This window comes from Ambystoma mexicanum, chromosome 14 (genome assembly GCF_040938575.1).
Source record: "Ambystoma mexicanum isolate Mex_15411 chromosome 14, UKY_AmexF1_1, whole genome shotgun sequence".
In the NCBI taxonomy this organism is placed as follows: Eukaryota; Metazoa; Chordata; class Amphibia; order Caudata; family Ambystomatidae; genus Ambystoma; species Ambystoma mexicanum.
The window spans coordinates 667571447-667585209 of NC_090940.1; the positions used below are offsets into that span (position 1 = coordinate 667571447).

Here is a 13763-nt window from a genome sequence, read left to right on the forward strand (position 1 = left end):
ATTCCATGTACAGCACTGCCACCCCCTTTCCCCTGGCACTTTTCCCCTCCCCTTCCTTGCCTCGTCGCTCCTTGAAACACTTGTATATAGGCACGTTATAAATGTCATATCATAAAGCTTTGTGTGGCATAAGCTCGAGCCGAGCAGGACAGAAACTTGTTTCATAAACGTGTGTTGGGAATGAACACAATGTGACATAAGTGTGACTATGAAATGCTGCCAGGATGTGTGACGAGAGCAGTGTGGTTTCTTCCCCTACAGCCGAGAGCAGTGTGAGACTGTCACCGCGATGCTGAGAGTCTTCCAGACCCTCAAGAACAGCCTGACCTCAGTAATCCAGAGACAGGAGCAGGGCCTGCTGCATCAGGCGTCCTACATAGGGAAGGAGAACCTCCAGCGGACGCTGGCCAAGGTGAGTGCAGGCCTATCACCCACCAGCGTGCCCCAAATCTGAACCCTCTTGACAAATTGGCAAAGCCAACCGTTCAGGCTTGTGTGTCGTGATGGGACAGACATTTGCCAGGCACTGCCATAATGGTACCACCTGCCCATAAAATGATGACATGTGGGCATGTGGTAGCAGTGCTTGCCAGGTGCTTATACACAAGCCAAAGCTGTGTGCTTTGTGAATGCGTAACAAGACTTCACTGCAAGTAACAGATATAAATCAAGTGGCTGAAGGCAAACTTGGTTAATACATTTTTATTACACTGGCAGCGCAGTTACTGATGCAATTCAGCCACTAATTCTTATGAGACTGTTTAGAAATAAGTAATGACAGGCCACAGTTTGATGCTACTGCTTGATAGATTTAGCCCAAAGGTATCTCAGGAGGTTGTTTTTTTGGAATGGGCAGGAGGATGGGTAGACAATGTGTGGGATCACTATGATCAGTAAATGGGAGTGTAAATAACTAAGCAACGCTGACTAGCTGTGTCTCCCTCCTCATATGTCAATAACTAACCACAGTTAAGAAATACGTACCCTGGCTACTGCAATCATATCCCAACCCCCCTCTTCCACATTGTTTTCCACCCTCTAAGTTGGTTTGTTCTACTGTCTAACCCCTCACAGAATAAGGTCCGGGGACACACTGACGGGGTCACAATATACCAACTTTTCAGACAAGGCCAGGTGCCGTAAGACCACTCGGGTGGTGAGAGGCGCAGTATAAATATCAGTTCAAATGTCATATCCCTCCTAGCTGTACTCTAATGCATTTGTTTTGGTTTATATATGGTGCTCTGGTATCCAAAGGCCTTCCCATGGGCTTGTGGAGGGTCCTTGCATGCACCCACTGCATTCCCCAGCTCTGGCAGCTTGCAGTATATATACATGTGTCTGTGGCCTCACTTTTCCATGTCAGCCGTTGGTCATGGGCGTGTTCTACCGCTTGCGCCGATCTACGCAATAACATGATCTAACCTCACTCTCCATCTTTTTTCAGCTTAAACTTGAGAAGGTTGAGTTGAACCATCACGCCGAAGAAGTTGAGAAAATGAACAACATCTGCAAAAGCCTCCAGTTCCAAATGAATAAAATGCAAAGCTTTCAGGAGCCAACCTTTGAGAAGGAAGCCAACAGCATGCTGGACAGGTGGCTGGATGTGAGTGTGCAAGGCCTCTCTAGTCACTGACATGGATCCTCTCCAGTCACTGACATGGTTTCTCTCTAGTCACTGACATGGCTCATCTCTAGTCACTAACATGTATCCTCTCTAGTCACTGACATGGTTCCTCTCTAGTCACTGACATGGTTCCTCTCTAGTCACTGACATGGTTCCTCTCTAGTCACTGACATGCTTCCTCTCTAGTCACTGACATGGTTCCTCTCTAGTCACTGACATGCTTCCTCTGACATGGTTCCTCTCTAGTCGCTAACATAGTTCCTCTCTAGTCACTGACATAGTTCCTCTATAGTCACTGACATGGTTCCTCTCTAGTCACTTACATGGCTCCTCTCTAGTCACTGCCATGGTTCCTCTCTAGTCACTGACATGGCTCATCTCTAGTCACTGACATGGTTCCTCTCCAGTCACTGACACGGTTCCTCTCTAGTCACTGACACGGTTCCTCTCTTCTCCAGTCACTGACACGGTTCCTCTCTAGTCACTGACACGGTTCCGATCCAGTCACTGACATGGTTCCTCTCTAGTCACTGACATGGTTCCTCTCTAGTCGCTTACATCGTTCCTCTCTAATCACCGACATGGTTCCTCTCTAGTTTCTTACATGGTTCCTCTCTAGTCACTGACATGGTTCCTCTCTAGTCGCTTACATGGTTCCTCTCTAGTCACTGACATGCTTCCTCTCTAGTCGCTGACATGGTTCCTCTCTAGTCACAGACATGCTTCCTCTCTAGTCACTGACATCCTTCCTCTCTAGTCACTGACATGGTTCCTCACTAGTCGCTGACATGGTTCTTCTCTAGTCACTGACATGCTTCCTCTCTAGTCACTGACACGGTTCCTCTCTAGTCACTGACATCCTTCCTCTCTAGTCACTGACATCCTTCCTCTCTAGTCATGACATGGTTCCTCTCTAGTCTCTGACATGGTTCCTCTCTAGTCACTGACATGGCTCATCTCTAGTCACTGACATGCTTCCTCTCTAGTCACTGACATGGTTCCTCTCCAGTCACTGGCACGGTCCCTCTCTAGTCACTGACACGGTTCCTCTCTAGTCACTGACATGGTTCCTCTCTAGTCACTGACATGGCTCATCTCTAGTCACTGACATGGTTCCTCTCTATTCACTGACATGGTTCCTCTCTAGTCATTGAAATGGTTCCTCTCTAGTTGCTTACATGGTTACTCTCTAGTCACTGACATGGTTCCTCTCCAGTCACTGACATCCTTCCTCTCTAGTCACTGACATGATTCATCTCTAGTCACTGACATGGTTCTTGTCCAGTCACTGACGCAGTTCCTCTCTAGTCACTGACACGGTTCCTCTCTAGTCGCTTACATGGTTCCTCTCTAGTCACTGACATGGTTCCTCTCTAGTCACTGACACCGTTCCTCTCTAGTCACTGATATGGTTCCTCCCTAGACACTGACATGGTTCCTCGCTAGTCACTGACACGGTTCCTCTCTAGTCACTGACACGGTTCCTCTCTAGTCACTGGCATGCTTCATCTCTACTCACTGACATGCTTCCTCTCTAGTCACTGACATGCTTTCTCTCTAGTCACTGGCATGCTTCCTCTCTAGTTACTGACATGCTTCCTCTCTAGTCACTGACATGGTTCCTCTCCAGTCACTGACACAGTTCCTCTCTAGTCACTGACATGGTTCCTCTCTAGTCACTGACACTGCTCATCTCTAGTCACTGACATGGTTCCTCTCTAGTCACTGACATGGATCCTCTCTAGTCACTGACATGCTTCCTCTCTAGTCACTGACATGCTTCCTCTCTAGTCACTGACATGGTTCCTCTCTAGTCACTGACATGGATCCTCTCTAGTCACTGACATGGATCCTCTCTAGTCACTGACATGCTTCCTCTCTAGTCACTGACATGGTTCCTCTCTAGTCACTGACATGGTTCCTCTCTAGTCACTGAAATGCTTCCTCTCTAGTCACTGACATGGATCCTCTCTAGTCACTGAAATGCTTCCTCTCTAGTCACTGACATGGATCCTCTCTAGTCACTGACGTGGATCATCTCCAGTCACTGACATGGTTCCTCTCTAGTCACTGAAATGCTTCCTCTCTAGTCACTGACATGGATCCTCTCTAGTCACTGAAATGCTTCCTCTCTAGTCACTGACATGGTTCCTCTCTAGTCACTGACATGCTTCCTCTCTAGTTGCTGACATGGATCCTCTCTAGTCGCTGACATGGATCCTCTCTAGTCACTGACATGCTTCCTCTCTAGTCACTGACATGCTTCCTCTCTAGTCACTGACATGGATCCTCTCTAGTCGCTGACATGGATCCTCTCTAGTCACTGACATGCTTCCTCTCTAGTCACTGATATGGATATGGATCATCTCCAGTCACTGACATGCTTCCTCTCTAGTCACTGACATGGTTCCTCTCTAGTCACTGACATGCTTCCTCTCTAGTCACTGACATGGATCCTCTCTAGTCGCTGACATGGATCCTCTCTAGTCACTGACATGCTTCCTCTCTAGTCACTGATATGGATATGGATCATCTCCAGTCACTGACATGCTTCCTCTCTAGTCACTGACATGGTTCCTCTCTAGTCACTGACATGGTTCCTCTCTAGTCACTGACATGCTTCCTCTCTAGTCACTGACATGCTTCCTCTCTAGTCACTGACATGGATCATCTCCAGTCACTGACGTGGATCATCTCCAGTCACTGACATGGCTCCTCTCTAGTCACTGACATGGATCCTCTCTAGTCACTGACATGGTTCCTCTCTAGTCACTGACATGGATCATCTCCAGTCACTGACATGGATCATCTCCAGTCACTGACATGGTTCCTCTCTAGTCACTGACATGGATCATCTCCAGTCACTGACATGGATCATCTCCAGTCACTGACATAGTTCCTCTCTAGTCACTGACATGGTTCCTCTATAGTCACTGACATGGTTCCTCTCTAGTCACTTACATGGCTCCTCTCTAGTCACTGCCATGGTTCCTCTCTAGTCACTGACATGGCTCATCTCTAGTCACTGACATGGTTCCTCTCCAGTCACTGACACGGTTCCTCTCTAGTCACTGACACAGTTCCTCTCTTCTCCAGTCACTGACACGGTTCCTCTCTAGTCACTGACACGGTTCCGATCCAGTCACTGACATGGTTCCTCTCTAGTCACTGACATGGTTCCTCTCTAGTCGCTTACATCATTCCTCTCTAATCACTGACATGGTTCCTCTCTAGTCGCTTACATGGTTCCTCTCTAGTCACAGACATGCTTCCTCTCTAGTCACTGACATCCTTCCTCTCTAGTCACTGACATGGTTCCTCACTAGTCGCTGACATGGTTCTTCTCTAGTCACTGACATGCTTCCTCTCTAGTCACTGACACGGTTCCTCTCTAGTCACTGACATCCTTCCTCTCTAGTCACTGACATCCTACCTCTCTAGTCATGACATGGTTCCTCTCTAGTCTCTGACATGGTTCCTCTCTAGTCACTGACATGGCTCATCTCTAGTCACTGACATGCTTCCTCTCTAGTCACTGACATGGTTCCTCTCCAGTCACTGGCACGGTCCCTCTCTAGTCACTGACACGGTTCCTCTGTAGTCACTGACATGGTTCCTCTCTAGTCACTGACATGGCTCATCTCTAGTCACTGACATGGTTCCTCTCTAGTCACTGACATGGTTCCTCTCTAGTCATTGAAATGGTTCCTCTCTAGTTGCTTACATGGTTACTCTCTAGTCGCGGACATGGTTCCTCTCCAGTCACTGACATCCCTCCTCTCTAGTCACTGACATGATTCATCTCTAGTCACTGACATGGTTCTTGTCCAGTCACTGACACAGTTCCTCTCTAGTCACTGACACGGTTCCTCTCTAGTCGCTTACATGGTTCCTCTCTAGTCACTGACATGGTTCCTCTCTAGTCACTGACACCGTTCCTCTCTAGTCACTGATATGGTTCCTCCCTAGTCACTGACATGGTTCCTCGCTAGTCACTGACACGGTTCCTCTCTAGTCACTGACACGGTTCCTCTCTAGTCACTGGCATGCTTCATCTCTACTCACTGACATGCTTCCTCTCTAGTCACTGACATGCTTTCTCTCTAGTCACTGTCATGCTTCCTCTCTAGTTACTGACATGCTTCCTCTCTAGTCACTGACATGGTTCCTCTCCAGTCACTGACACGGTTCCTCTCTAATCACTGACATGGTTCCTCTCTAGTTTCTTACATGGTTCCTCTCTAGTCACTGACATGGTTCCTCTCTAGTCGCTTACATGGTTCCTCTCTAGTCACAGACATGCTTCCTCTCTAGTCACTGACATCCTTCCTCTCTAGTCACTGACATGGTTCCTCACTAGTCGCTGACATGGTTCTTCTCTAGTCACTGACATGCTTCCTCTCTAGTCACTGACACGGTTCCTCTCTAGTCACTGACATCCTTCCTCTCTAGTCACTGACATCCTTCCTCTCTAGTCATGACATGGTTCCTCTCTAGTCTCTGACATGGTTCCTCTCTAGTCACTGACATGGCTCATCTCTAGTCACTGACATGCTTCCTCTCTAGTCACTGACATGGTTACTCTCCAGTCACTGGCACGGTCCCTCTCTAGTCACTGACACGGTTCCTCTCTAGTCACTGACATGGTTCCTCTCTAGTCACTGACATGGCTCATCTCTAGTCACTGACATGGTTCCTCTCTAGTCACTGACATGTTTCCTCTCTAGTCATTGAAATGGTTCCTCTCTAGTTGCTTACATGGTTACTCTCTGGTCGCGGACATGGTTCCTCTCCAGTCACTGACATCCTTCCTCTCTAGTCACTGACATGATTCATCTCTAGTCACTGACATGGTTCTTGTCCAGTCACTGACACAGTTCCTCTCTAGTCACTGACACGGTTCCTCTCTAGTCGCTTACATGGTTCCTCTCTAGTCACTGACATGGTTCCTCTCTAGTCACTGACACCGTTCCTCTCTAGTCACTGATATGGTTCCTCCCTAGTCACTGACATGGTTCCTCGCTAGTCACTGACACGGTTCCTCTCTAGTCACTGACACGGTTCCTCTCTAGTCACTGGCATGCTTCATCTCTACTCACTGACATGCTTCCTCTCTAGTCACTGACATGCTTTCTCTCTAGTCACTGTCATGCTTCCTCTCTAGTTACTGACATGCTTCCTCTCTAGTCACTGACATGGTTCCTGTCCAGTCACTGACACGGTTCCTCTCTAGTCACTGACATGGTTCCTCTCTAGTCACTGACATGGTTCCTCTCTAGTCACTGACATGGCTCATCTCTAGTCACTGACATGGTTCCTCTCTAGTCACTGACATGGATCCTCTCTAGTCACTGACATGCTTCCTCTCTAGTCACTGACATGGTTGATCTCTAGTCACTGACATGGATTCTCTCTAGTCACTGACATGGATCCTCTCTAGTCACTGACATGCTTCCTCTCTAGTCACTGATATGGTTCCTCTCTAGTCACTGACATGGTTCCTCTCTAGTCACTGAAATGCTTCCTCTCTAGTCACTGACATGGATCCTCTCTAGTCACTGAAATGCTTCCTCTCTAGTCACTGACATGGATCCTCTCTAGTCACTGACGTGGATCATCTCCAGTCACTGACATGGTTCCTCTCTAGTCACTGAAATGCTTCCTCTCTAGTCACTGACATGGATCCTCTCTAGTCACTGAAATGCTTCCTCTCTAGTCACTGACATGGTTCCTCTCTAGTCACTGACATGCTTCCTCTCTAGTCACTGACATGGATCCTCTCTAGTCGCTGACATGGATCCTCTCTAGTCACTGACATGCTTCCTCTCTAGTCACTGACATGCTTCCTCTCTAGTCACTGACATGGATCCTCTCTAGTCGCTGACATGGATCCTCTCTAGTCACTGACATGCTTCCTCTCTAGTCACTGATATGGATATGGATCATCTCCAGTCACTGACATGCTTCCTCTCTAGTCACTGACATGGTTCCTCTCTGGTCACTGACATGGTTCCTCTCTAGTCACTGACATGCTTCCTCTCTAGTCACTGACATGCTTCCTCTCTAGTCACTGACATGGTTCATCTCCAGTCACTGACATGGTTCCTCTCTAGTCACTGAAATGCTTCCTCTCTAGTCGCTGACATGGATCCTCTCTAGTCACTGACATGGTTCCTCTCTAGTCACTGACATGCTTCCTCTCTAGTCACTGACATGGATCATCTCCAGTCACTGACATGGTTCCTCTCTAGTCACTGACATGCTTCCTCTCTAGTCACTGACATGGATCATCTCCAGTCACTGATGTGGATCATCTCCAGTCACTGACATGGCTCCTCTAGTCACTGACATGGATCCTCTCTAGTTACTGACATGGTTCCTCTCTAGTCACTGACATGGATCATCTCCAGTCACTGACATGGATCATCTCCAGTCACTGACATGGTTCCTCTCTAGTCACTGACATGGATCATCTCCAGTCACTGACATGGATCATCTCCAGTCACTGACATGGTTCCTCTCTAGTCACTGACATGGATCATCTCCAGTCACTGACGTGGATCATCCACAGTCGCTGACATGCTTCCTCTCTAGTCACTGACATGGATCATCTCCAGTCACTGACATGGTTCCTCTCTAGTCACTGACATGCTTCCTCTCTAGTCACTGACATGCTTCCTCTCTAGTCACTGACATGGATCATCTCCAGTCGCTGACATGGATCCTCTCTAGTCACTGACATGCTTCCTCTCTAGTCACTGATATGGATATGGATCATCTCCAGTCACTGACATGCTTCCTCTCTAGTCACTGACATGGTTCCTCTCTAGTCACTGAAATGCTTCCTCTCTAGTCACTGACATGCTTCCTCTCTAGTCACTGATATGCTTCCTCTCTAGTCACTGACATGGTTCATCTCCAGTCACTGACATGGTTCCTCTCTAGTCACTGAAATGATTCCTCTCTAGTCACTGACATGGATCCTCTCTAGTCACTGACATGGTTCCTCTCTAGTCACTGACATGGTTCCTCTCTAGTCACTGAAATGCTTCCTCTCTAGTCACTGACATGGATCCTCTCTAGTCACTGACATGGTTCCTCTCTAGTCACTGACATGCTTCCTCTCTAGTCACTGACATGCTTCCTCTCTAGTCACTGACATGGATCCTCTCTAGTCACTGACATGGATCATCTCCAGTCACTGACATGGTTCCTCTCTAGTCACTGACATGCTTCCTCTCTAGTCACTGACATGGATCATCTCCAGTCACTGACGTGGATCATCTCCAGTCACTGACATGGTTCCTCTCTAGTCACTGAAATGCTTCCTCTCTAGTCACTGACATGGTTCCTCTCTAGTCACTGAAATGCTTCCTCTCTAGTCACTGACATGGATCCTCTCTAGTCACTGACATGGTTCCTCTCTAGTCACTGACATGCTTCCTCTCTAGTCACTGACATGGTTCATCTCCAGTCACTGACATGGTTCCTCTCTAGTCACTGAAATGGGTCCTCTCTAGTCACTGACATGCTTCCTCTCCAGTCACTGACATGCTTCCTCTCTAGTCACTGAAATGCTTCCTCTCTAGTCACTGACATGGATCCTCTCTAGTCACTGACATGGATCATCTCCAGTCACTGACATGGTTCCTCTCTAGTCACTGACATGCTTCCTCTCTAGTCACTGACATGGATCATCTCCAGTCACTGATGTGGATCATCTCCAGTCACTGACATGGTTCCTCTCTAGTCACTGAAATGCTTCCTCTCTAGTCACTGACATGGATCCTCTCTAGTCACTGACATGGTTCATCTCTAGTCACTGACATGGATCCTTTCTAGTCACTGACATGGTTCCTCTCTAGTCACTGACATGCTTCCTCTCTAGTCACTGAAATGCTTCCTCTCTAGTCACTGACATGGTTCCTCTCTAGTCACTGACATGCTTCCTCTCTAGTCACTGACATGCTTCCTCTCTAGTCACTGACATGGTTCCTCTCTAGTCACTGACATGCTTCCTCTCTAGTCACTGACATGGATCATCTCCAGTCGCTGACATGGATCCTCTCCAGTCACTGATATGGATATGGATCATCTCCAGTCACTGACATGCTTCCTCTCTGGTCACTGACATGGTTCCTCTCTAGTCGCTGACATGGATCCTCTCTAGTCACTGACATGCTTCCTCTCTAGTCACTGACATGGTTCCTCTCTAGTCACTGACATGATTCCTCTCTAGTCACTGACATGCTTCCTCTCTAGTCGCTTACATGGTTCCTCTCTAGTCTCTGACATGGTTCCTCTCTAGTCACTGACATGGTGTGTGCTCCTGTCCATAGCATGATATGATATGACATGCTTCCTCTCTAGTCGCTTACATGGTTCCTCTAGTCACTGACATGGATCCTCTCTAGTCGCTGACATGGATCATCTCTAGTGACTGACATGGTTCCTCTCTAGTCACTGACATGCTTTCTCTCTAGTCACTGACATGGATCCTCCCTAGTCACTGACATGCATCATCTCCAGTCACTGACATGGTTCCTCTCTAGTCACTGACATGGATCCTCTCTAGTCACTGATATGGATATGGATCATCTCCAGTCACTGACATGCTTCCTCTCTAGTCACTGACATGCTTCCTCACTAGTCACTGACATGGTTCCTCTCTAGTCACTGACATGCTTCCTCTCTAGTTGAATACATGGTTCCTCTCTATTCTCTGACATGGTTCCTCTCTAGTCACTGACATGGATTGCCTCTAGTCACTGACATGCTTCCTCTCTAGTCACTGACATGGTTCCTCTCTAGTCACTGACATAGATCCTCTCTAGTCACTGACATGCTTCCTCTCTAGTCACTGACACGGTTCCTCTCTAGTCACTGACATGGTTCCTCTCTAGTCACTGACATGCTTCCTCTCTAGTCACTGACGTGGATCATCTCCAGTCACTGACATGGTTTCTCTCTAGTCACTGACATGCTTCCTCTCTAGTCACTGACATGGATCATCTCCAGTCACTGACATGGTTCCTCTCTAGTCACTGACATGCTTCCTCTCTAGTCACTGATATGGATATGGATCATCTCCAGTCGCTGACATGCTTCCTCTCTAGTCACTGACATGGTTCCTCTCTAGTCACTGACATGGTTCCTCTCTAGTCACTGACATGGTTACTCTCTAGTCACTGACATGCTTCCTCTCTAGTCGCTTACATGGTTCCTCTCTAGTCTCTGACATGGTTCCTCTCTAGTCACTGACATGGTTCCTCTCTAGTCACTGACATGGTTCCTCTCTAGTCACTGACATGCTTCCTCTCTAGTCGCTTACATGGCTCCTCTCTAGTCTCTGACATGCTTCCTCTCTAGTCGCTTACATGGTTCCTCTAGTCACTGACATGGATCCTCTCTAGTTGCTGACATGGATCATCTCCAGTGACTGACATGGTTCCTCTCTAGTCACTGACATGCTTCCTCCCTAGTCACTGACATGGATCCTCTCTAGTCACTGACATGGATCATCTCCAGTCACTGACATGGTTCCTCTCTAGTCACTGACATGGATCATCTCCAGTCACTGACATGGTTCCTCTCTAGTCACTGACATGGATACTCTCTAGTCACTGACATGCTTCCTCTCTAGTCACTGACATGCTTCCTCTCTAGTCACTGACATGGTTCCTCTCTAGTCACTGACATGGTTCCTCTCTAGTCACTGACATGGATCCTCTCTAGTTGAATACATGGTTCCTCTCTAGTCTCTGACATGGTTCCTCTCTAGTCACTGACATGGATTGCCTCTAGTCACTGACATGCTTCCTCTCTAGTCACTGACATGGTTCCTCTCTAGTCACTGACATGGTCCCTCTCTAGTCACTGACATGCTTCCTCTCTAGTCGCTTACATGGTTCCTCTCTAGTCTCTGACATGGTTCCTCTCTAGTCACTGACATGGTTCCTCTCTAGTCACTGACATGGTTCCTCTCTAGTCACTGACATGGTTCCTCTCTAGTCACTGACATGGTTCCTCTCTAGTCACTGACATGGTTCCTCTCTAGTCGCTTACATGGCTCCTCTCTAGTCTCTGACATGCTTCCTCTCTAGTCGCTTACATGGATCCTCTCTAGTCGCTGACATGGATCATCTCCAGTGACTGACATGGTTCCTCTCTAGTCACTGACATGCTTCCTCTCTAGTCACTGACATGGATCCTCTCTAGTCACTGACATGGATCATCTCCAGTCACTGACATGGTTCCTCTCTAGTCACTGACATGGATACTCTCTAGTCACTGACATGGTTCCTCTCTAGTCACTGACATGCTTCCTCTCTAGGTGAATACATGGTTCCTCTCTAGTCTCTGACATGGTTCCTCTCTAGTCACTGACATGGATTGCCTCTAGTCACTGACATGCTTCCTCTCTAGTCACTGACATGGTTCCTCTCTAGTCACTGACATGGTTCCTCTCTAGTCACTGACATGCTTCCTCTCTAGGTGAATACATGGTTCCTTTCTAGTCTCTGACATGGTTCCTCTCTAGTTACTGACATGGATCCTCTCTAGTCACTGACATGGATCATCTCCAGTCACTGACATGGTTCCTCTCTAGTCACTGACATGGATCCTCTCTATTCACTGATATGGATATGGATCATCTCCAGTCACTGACATGCTGCCTCTCTAGTCACTGACATGCTTCCTCTCTAGTCAATGACATGGTTCCTCTCTAGTCACTGACATGCTTCCTCTCTAGTTGAATACATGGTTCCTCTCTAGTCTCTGACATGGTTCCTCTCTAGTCACTGACATGGATTGCCTCTAGTCAGTGACATGCTTCCTCTCTAGTCACTGACATGGTTCCTCTCTGGTCACTTACATAGATCCTCTCTAGTCACTGACATGCTTCCTCTCTAGTCACTGACACGGTTCCTCTCTAGTCACTGACATGGTTCCTCTCTAGTCACTGACATGCTTCCTCTCTAGTCGCTTACATGGTTCCTCTCTAGTCTCTGACATGGATCCTCTCTAGTCCCTGACATGCTTCCTCTCTAGCCACTGACATGGCTCCTCTCTAGTCACTGACATGGATCCTCTCTAGTCACTGACATGCTTCCTCTCTAGCCACTGACATGCTTCCTCTCTAGTCACTGACATGGTTCCTCTCTAGTCACTGACATGCTTCCTCTCTAGTCGCTTACATGGTTCCTCTCTAGTCTCTGACATGGTTCCTCTCTAGTCACTAACATGGTGTGTGCTCCTGTCCATAGCATGAAATGATAGGTTATTTATAACACGCTTAATACCCAGAGGTTTCTAAGCGCGGACCCGGGGATCGAACCTGTGTCGCTCCGTGTCATCTTGCTTCCAAGGTGAGCACGTTGCCTCTGAGCTATCCTCCCGTCCCATGCATCTTGCTGAAGTTTCTGTCCATTCGGGAGGCCCCTTTTCAGGATTATAATAAGTACATTGAGAACGATTGGGGAGGATTTTCTATGTTTGTTTGAGGGGCGCCTACTTCATGATACAATGAAATCTTGGCTCCTCTGGCAGGTTCCCGCAGTGGTTTCTCCTCAGCGCCTCATTAGAACACATGGGTCTTGATTTTTTCCTGGGAAGACCTCACAGTGAGGGCAAGTGTGATATCTTCTGGTGGGGGTGGGGGGTGGTTACTTCAGAGGCTGAGAGCAAATGCAACAAATGGTCTGTCCTTCAGGGTCTGGCGTGCAATTTTAGTTTTGAAACATAGGTTTCCCTTTTGTGCAACCTTGTGTCCAAAACATTGCTACAGCGATAAGAGAGAAGTGAAATGGTGTAGGGAAGCAGAATCATTTGTTACCAAGGCAACTGCTATATCTGCATCACAAATAGTTATTTCAGTGTGTCCTTCTTCTCCTCATTCTTTCTACCGGCCCTTGGTCTGTTACTGTTGAGGAATTAATGAACAACCCAGGAATTAAAACAAAACAGGGTTCAACCAGATCTATTCTACAACATGAATCGCATGGTTTAGAGTGAATTGTGTAAATGGCTAAGCTAACTGAAAAAGAACTAAAAGGGAGCAGCTCAAACTTGCTTGAAGACCAAAGTCCATCAGTGCCCCCCACTTCCCTGAGCTTCCACCTCCTAGCGATGAATC

At 47.6% G+C, this 13763-nt stretch overlaps 1 protein-coding gene across 8 annotated transcripts in view; it reads left to right on the plus strand.

The window, feature by feature from the left end:
- SYNE2 (spectrin repeat containing nuclear envelope protein 2) overlaps positions 1–13763 on the plus strand; it is a 1840150-nt gene that overhangs the window by 499534 nt on the left and 1326853 nt on the right. For all 8 annotated transcript variants that reach the window (XM_069638223.1, XM_069638224.1, XM_069638227.1 and 5 more), the window contains 2 exons: positions 262–412; positions 1448–1606. In XM_069638223.1, coding sequence (XP_069494324.1) covers positions 262–412; positions 1448–1606 — 310 coding nt within the window. The remainder of the gene's footprint in view (positions 1–261; positions 413–1447; positions 1607–13763) is intronic.